The 8220-nt window shown below is 39.4% G+C and overlaps 1 protein-coding gene across 1 annotated transcript in view; it reads right to left on the minus strand.

Annotated features, from left to right (window-relative positions):
• Positions 1-485: 485 nt before the first annotated feature.
• The window catches only part of LOC147011568 (uncharacterized), a 78660-nt gene continuing 70925 nt past the window's right edge, over positions 486-8220 (minus strand). Inside the window, exons 9-12 of the mRNA XM_085856350.1 lie at positions 6842-7258; positions 4617-5027; positions 2647-2687; positions 486-2016 (exon numbers count right to left, since the gene is read on the minus strand). Coding sequence (XP_085712476.1) covers positions 1930-2016; positions 2647-2687; positions 4617-5027; positions 6842-7258 — 956 coding nt within the window. The 3' untranslated portion in view covers positions 486-1929. The remainder of the gene's footprint in view (positions 2017-2646; positions 2688-4616; positions 5028-6841; positions 7259-8220) is intronic.

Here is an 8220-nt window from a genome sequence, read left to right on the forward strand (position 1 = left end):
AGAATTGATTCGATTTTGATGAAGGTCTGAATTCGAATCTGGATATGAGAATTATTTAATTTTTAAAGTGATTCTTCACCATTGAGAGATCGGGCCAAAACGATATAGTATTGTATAGCATGATATTTTAAAAAGGTATTTGGCCAGATATGTTCCCGTGGATCAATATTACATGGCAGAGGTATGCGCTCCACCAAGTGCCCTTCTCGTTTTGTGTTGTTATGATATTTTATAAATCCCTTTGAAATGGATCCAAACCTGTGTGCTGTTGTGGGTTTGAAATGATTTTCCAGTGGTGAAACCTCTCTCGTTCTTGTTGTGGTATGATGTGCAATAAGAGAGTGTGAACTTATTGCTCACTTGTTCATGAGTAATGTTAACGAGTTGTGTAAAATACTACCTTTTACCTTTAATCCCGTTTAATAAAATCTTTCCTTTTACCGATAATTTCCCTTTCAAAAACATCAACAAGTGGAACATCCTTTATGCCAATCTGTTCAATCTTTATTCATAATTTTCTAAACATTCAGAAAAGATGAATGGAAGAGCAATGTCCGAAGGTATCGTATACCACTCAATCAATGTAATAAGTAAATATGATTTTGATTTATTATTTCATTCAGAGTTTGTTAGAATTTTCAAGAATCACTCGTAATCAGATTTCAATATTGTAAAAACCTTTCAATGTTTTCAAAAGATAGATCATTATCGTACTAATTATATTATTGGATGCAAATTTATTGTGGTTATTATTATTATAGGGGAAAGAGAATTAGATGGAGGGATGGTGGTTGAGACTGAAATGACTCATGCCGACCCACAGACATTATTTGTTAACAAATAAAGACCCCAATTATTCCCACATTATTATGAGCTTGGTAAAGCGGTACATTTTGGCTAAATCTTTCACGAAACGGTCGGCCAGGCTTGACATTCAACTGAAGGTTATTTGGTGAGGAATTTGTAATTTGTTCAGGCTGCTAGCGGTGACTTACCTACTCAACTTGCTTTTGACACTGTGGGTTAAGTTAGCTTTTCGCAAAGACGAGGAACAACGTCGCACAACAAAGTGAGGATCTCAATCCCAAATCGAGAAGGATCAAAGGCAAACTGAAGCACATTCCATTAAAAAGTCATGATGATTGGAATTTGAACTGAAGTCCAATGAGGGTGGGGCAGGAGAAGGCAATTTTAATTTGGAGAACTATGATTGCAACATTGGGGAGGACTCTGACATGCTGTTTTTGTAGATTGCTAGCAAGTTAGCCATATTTCATTTTGAGGAAATAAGTCATTCAGTTTGTTTTCCATAGACTCACCATGTGGGTTTATGGGATGGGGAAGAAGGGGAGACAAGGGTGGGAGGGAGGGGAGGGGTATTGTTACTTTTTTCAGGGTGGCTTCCACATCTGGTCCAATGACATCTTCAAAAAAAGTGGTCTCTTACTCTCTAAGAGTCTAAGTGACAATGGCTTTCAGTCACGATATGATGATGATCTAAATGTGCATGGATCTAATTAAAATTACTAAATTATTTTCATTTTTATTTTGATGTACAGTGTCAGTGATACCGAAGTACTAGTTTCTTGGCAAGAGTTATACCTTGTAGTTTGCCATTGCCTTCCCAGCTGTGTTTGTCCATTCTCTCTTCTTCATAAATACTGAGCAGCCATCAAGGGAGCAGCAAATAACATTTTAAAACTCTTTGGTATGACTCGGACGGGGTTAGAACCATCATCCTCCCAGACTGAGCAGATTACGCTACCCAGTCTGGTTATTAAATGATAGATTTTAATTAAATGGGGATACTTTGATATTTGCATTATCGATGTACCATTTTCTATTTCATGGAGAATTATTAGGCAGGGAAGGTAATGGAAAATTGTGAGAGGGTCATGTGGAGGAGAGGGGAGGGGGGGATGTTGGAATCTAAAGCTGCATATTCTCATACAGATCACCCTCATAGATGTTGGAGGTATTTGCCTGTGCCGTGTTACTCTTGTCATTGCTTGAGTCCTGTTACACACAAACACAAGTTTTCAAAAAGGATTATTTTTCTATTAACATGTCCATTCACATCTTTTACTTGGGTACATCATCAGTATATTCTTTGAGACCTGGTGAGGAGTAAATGGGGAAATCAATTTATATGTCCCTCGACACTCCTTTTAAAGAAAACAAATTGAGAAAAAGAATGAAATGCGGGAAGGTCGGGAAAAAATGAGGAGAATAGGGGGGGTGGGAAAGGTAAGGAGGCCTTTCAGGAAAACAAAATTCAGAGAGGAAAAGGAAAGGGACAAAATGAAGCTCCTTTCTTTTTCTCAATTTGTCCTTCTCTCTATATTCTCCCCCTTCCCACTTCCTTTGCATATGTACTATGTAAATGAATGTCATTTTCTAATTGTAAAAACAAACACATTGTGATTATATACTGTAGTGATGGGACAATCGACTGCCAGTTTAACTTCATCTTTACTTATCTTCCAAAGGAAGTGGCATGTATTGAACTAAGTGATAAGGGGCAGGTGGAGTTGCAAAAGATGACATGAAACCCAAAATAAGTTTGATGAATGAAAAGAAAGGAATGAAAGAATGCAGGAATGAATCATCGTGTTTACTTGTAATGAAACATAAACTGGAACTCACTTGACCACGAATATTCCTTGTCGCTGTGAGGTCTCCTCTGTCTGCCAGATAAACAACGAGGTCATCAAAAATAAGAACATCAGTAAGAATAAATACAACAAAAACGAGAAGAAGAACTACAACTGCTTTTGTTGACTATTAATCTGGTGTGAAACTGCTTTATGGAAAGACCCGAAGGCCCAGCTGTCAACAGAAAACAGGTTTCACTGATGTTTACAAGAAAGTATATGGTGAAGAAGACCCCTCGAGATGGAACAGAGGGTTGCACCCTTACCTTTCTTTTGTCAAGCTTGGATTTGATTCTCGACACAAAATTAAACTGTAAGATTGCTGCAGCACAGACGGGGTCGATGTTAAGCTGGGGACTAATGTTAACATGATTGGATCGATGTTAAGCTGGAGGTCGATGTTATTCTTTTTCTTGTTGTCTTGTTGCATGAGTGTGATCTGTGTTGCCCAGTGGGTTAGGTTTTGTGTTTTATTTCTCCAAGTATACAAGTTTGCATATCTCCATTTTCCTCTTTGTGTCTTGTGACTCGATTGGTATGTTCTGTTTATTCTACCCTCTTGCTGAACCTCTTCCCTGTACTTTGCTTTTCAAATATACTCTTTAAAAGGTAAGAAAACGTGTTTCACCTATCTGCTTTATGTGTGTTTTTGCCGTCGATTTTGACTCATTTGGGCGACTTTGTGGAAACGTAAACTCGAGTAATACTAAATGCAGTGCCATAAAAGACCATTTGGACCATCCCTCGGGATGAAAGGTCCCGGCTCTGGGGAATCATGTATCAATGGGTACTCTGATGCGTTAATATGAAAAAAATTCAATGTTTCGTTTTTATAAAGTTTCTTCAACTGTTTTGTTGGAGTGCTTGCTTGATTTCTTATGCCACTTGGTGAGTGCTCTACCAGCTTCCATGGTGATACTGCAGCTTGGTTCTCTGTGGGAACCTTCCCTGAGTTAGGACCTTCCAAAATAAATTAGAGGATTAGAATGAGTAAAGCAATGGAACAAGTGAACTATGAGTTCAAGAGAGAATTGAAAAATGTTTTCATTGGTTACAAAGCAATCAATCCTTACACTATGGCAGGATGGCCGAGAGGTATGCACACTTGCTTAAAACTGGCTAGCCTGGGTTTGAATCTCAATCCAGCTATACACTTTCATCCCGGTGTTTCACAGGCAGGGTGATGAGTGTGTGAGTGTGTGAGTGTGTGTGTGTGTGTGTGTGTGTGAGTGTGTGTGAGTGTGTGCATGTGTGTGTGTGTGTGTGTGAGTGTGTGCATGTGTGTGTGTGTGTGTGTGTGTGAGTGTGTGCATGTGTGTGTGTGAGTGTGTGCCTGTGTGTGCGTGTGTGTGTGTGTGTGTGTGTGTGTGTGTGTGTGTGTGTGTGTGTGTGTGTGTGTGTGTGTGTGTGTGTGCATGTGTGAGTGTGAGTGCGTGTGTGTGCATGTGTGAGTGTATGTGTGAGTGTGTGCATGTGTGTGTGTGTGTGTGTGAGTGTGTGCATGTGCATGTGTGTGTGTGTGTGTGAGTGTGTGCATGTGTGTGTGTGAGTGTGTGCATGTGTGTGCGTGTGTGTGCGTGTGTGTGTGTGTGTGTGTGTGTGTGTGTGTGTGTGTGTGTGTGTGTGTGTGTGTGCCATATCTTGGATGTATGTTAAACTGGACATCACGTCTGCCAGAATTTATCTGTCCGCTCTCCATCCTCCCCTCTTCACCCTCTGCGATCAGCTCCTCCTAAATCTCCTCTCCCCATTTCTCTCTCTCCCTCCTCCAATCCCCCTTGATGCCCCTCCCTCCTTCTCTTCTCCCCCTCTCTCCCTCTCCCACCCTCCCCTCTCTTAATATTCCCTTCAGTGAAGCGATGGATTGTATTTGCTAGTAAACAATAATATAATATTATTTATACAATACAAGACGTTTCACCATCCATTTACAAATGAAAAATCGAAATTCAAAGCTTTCACCTTGGTGTTTGCATTTCTTTGTGTAAAGAAAGAATCCAATGGGAAGAAGAAAAAGAAGAAGAAGAACCAAGCACAGGGAAGTTGACCATACAACAATGGTCCAGTCAAAATTTGGTGATTTTTCCTCGAACTCGAAGTACACGTGTCCTTGAGCCGCCCCATGCTTGTTCTGCACCAGGCATCTGTACGACCCCTCTAACGGTTTGTCTGTGATGTTCAAATTACTGTTGATCTTTTGTGGTTTGTTCGGATCAGTTTGATCAAATAACATTTGGCTTGCATTCAGAAGGAGTCCCTGAGGGTTCCACCAGGTGATGTTTGGTTCCGGCTTTGCCTCGGCCTCACAGAACAGATTCCAGGAATTACTGGAGTTCACGAACTCTCTCTCGATTCTCAGGATCTTCGGATGCACTGTGGGATCATATGATTATGTGTACACTACACTCCATTATGCAAAAACATTCCATTATTATTTTAATTCATTGATATGGAAAGGTTTATCCCAAATAGTTGTTTGTGCAATTATAATTGCAAATCTGTATTTCTGTCATCACAATCCAACATCAACAAGTGTGAATATAAATCCCATATCCATATATGTTTAATCTCAATTCAAAATCGTTAAATGTACAATAATCCTAAACCTAATGAATTAGGTGTCCAATAATCTCAATTCGAAATTGTTACGTATGCATGTCCTTTCCTTGAATATGCAGCACATGGCTGCTGCTTGCATCATTTGCTGGGGAAGATGGCTGTGCCACTGATGCAGTGCCCCCTGCAGGTTACAGCAGGAATTTGTAATTTGTGTATTGTGCTGGAGGCAGCTCGCCCAACTCGTCACGATCGATATCGTGGGGTCTTTAATGCCCAGAAAGTAATGCCGGAAGATGGGATGCCTAATTTAATGCCCGTTGGAGGGACGGCACACACATTGTGACGAATCACCCTTTCTATTAAACACTGGGATGACAGTTTATAGGTGGGTCGAGATACGAACCCCGGCGAGATGGCTTAGAGGAGAGGGTGCATACCACGAGGCCATCATCCTTCCAACCCATCATGCAGGTGAAATCCAAATATATTCCTGTGAAATTGATTGAACGAAAATTAAAATTAATTCCATGAAATGATTTCTGGGAAACTTTGGAACTGAAACTGAAGACAAAGAACAATTATTAATATGAAATCAGAAATTTTGGGTTCATGTGATAATTGGTGAATGTTTCGAACATTTCCGTCAATCATGAGATTATCTCACCATATTATAAAGGACGTGCATAAAATGTGAGAAAACTCAATTTTGTGACTGCATTTCTGGTACCAACTATGAATTGTGGATTTGACATATTTTCGAGAATACTGTGCCTAATCCAGAAAAAAAAAATACATGATTAAGGTAAGTTCGCTGGCTGCAACGACGTCACAGATGACGTCACAAAACCGAAGAACAATGCCGCACACCAAAGAGAGAATCCGTGTCTTGACGTACTTGGTGAGATATCACAAGTGGCAATCTTCATGCCAACTGGGTTGGACATAGTCGTGCTGGACAGAGAAGGGTTCCATCGATTTTTTTATTGAGATGAATTATATTATTTGTGATGAATTAAAATTTGAGGCGAGTCATTCTGGTAAAATGTCTACCAATATCGTGGATGTGATTGTTTCCTGTGATCTCTCTTTCGGTTACCTCCCGGCTTTGTGACATGTTAATAGTATATAATAAATATCTACCTGGAAATTAGATTTTGTTTTTTTTTAATTCCTCCTGCATGTTCGACATCGGTGAGATCTGGTTATTCAATTTATTTTTATGATAAGCTCCACCATGATAATTTATAACTTAATATCACCGTTCAGGCTCCTCTTGATTTGATTGTCCCATGAGATGTTTGTTCCACCTTTAGTTTTTGTTTTTATTCACTGATATTCGCACCCATTATGATTTCATAGATTTCCTTTTTGTTTTGTTTTTATTTTATTTCCTACAAGAGCGAAGCTCATGGAAATTATCAAATCCCTTTTATATTCCTTTGGTTTATGAATATAAAAGAGATTTGGATCCCAACTGTTGTTGCTGCTTGGGCTCTCATTAAAAAAGAAAACATTTTATTTGGAATTATTCGCTAATCAAAACGAAGATCAACTTATGATTAAAAAAGATAAAATAATAATTAGGAAATCCTCATTGTGATTATAATATGAAATGTACTTAAACTTACCATCAACCTGAAGCTTTGCATATTTCCCCTCCCTGACTGAGAATCCATCTTTATCTCCATTTGATTTTCTCCACTCGAACCGACACCGAAACGTCCCCCGATCCTCCATCGTCAGGTTTCTGATCCTCAACAACCCATCAGCTTCACTTGGGTTCCCTACAGGTTCGATCCTCCCTTTGAAATCATCAGATGTATAGTTTGAGGCGCTGTTATAAACTAAATTTTCATATGATGACTTGATTTCGAACAGCAACAAATGTAGATCGCTGATGGTGTCTCGTCTGCTGTGATAAAACGGACAAGGAAGAATCACATCCTCATCCCGTACACCGATAAGCTCAAGTTCTGCACAAAGTTCAAATCTCATTCTATCTTTTTCCTCGATTGTGCAGTTTTTTGTGTCCAGGTTTTGTGATTCTGTGGGAAATACAATATACAGCATATCAATTACATTCATCAACACAAACTTTATTTATTGTTTATTTTGCCTCATGAATAAAAAAAAAACTAAGATGAAGTTATAAAACGGCTCCAAACAAAAAAAAAGTTTAGAAATTTGATTTGTGATTGAAGAAAATGTATCCAAAATGTCGGAAATCCTTCGCAAAATACTGAAAACGAAAGAATAGGCAGAAGGTGGGGATTAATTTTTTTCTGAGGACAAAGGCTCAGAAGTATGATTTTGAAAACTCTCTTATTGAACTATTTTTTATTAATAGCAGGGACTACCCAGCACCACCCTGGGAGGGGGGAGAGAGGGAATCCAGCACTGCCTGGGTGGGTGAGCTTTTCCTTATGGTGATTTTGGGACATGTTGGACATTGAAAAGCAATGTAGTTATTGGCTTCATGGTGGTTACCTTCTGCCTGCTGGCCTGTGGCAGACTTACCTGACTCCACATCCAAATATACACTTTATCGTGGTCTTTTGTGACCTCAAAACGGACGTCAAGGTCAATGTGTGGTCGGTTAAAACCTTGCCCAGATTATGAAATACCAACACCCTAACGTTGGGACCTCGAGGTGCTATGGTTTGGCCATGAAAGAGTAACGTACAAATGCACAAACAATCACACAAGCACTTGAAAATACTTCGAAGATTTCAACATTTTCAATGCACAACATGTGCCGAACCCCGATGTAGTTTTTTTTTTCCATGAAACGCTGGGTACCCCACCCAAGCTGGATCACCCTATCAAGATCGGGTTATTTATACTTTAGTAAACCATCAAGAAAATTGATGTTTAAAACTGTAACTAAAATTTAGCTGAGAGTGCACCATGGCAATAATGGGACAAGTGGCCTAATTTTATTGTTTGAGATCAGTTTCTTGATTTTTTTTAGACATGCACACACACATACACAAAGTGAGGGTGCTGG

Source organism: Eptatretus burgeri, chromosome 15 (assembly GCF_056783735.1).
Source record: "Eptatretus burgeri isolate ZD-2024b chromosome 15, Ebu_testis_v1, whole genome shotgun sequence".
NCBI classification, from domain to species: Eukaryota; Metazoa; Chordata; class Myxini; order Myxiniformes; family Myxinidae; genus Eptatretus; species Eptatretus burgeri.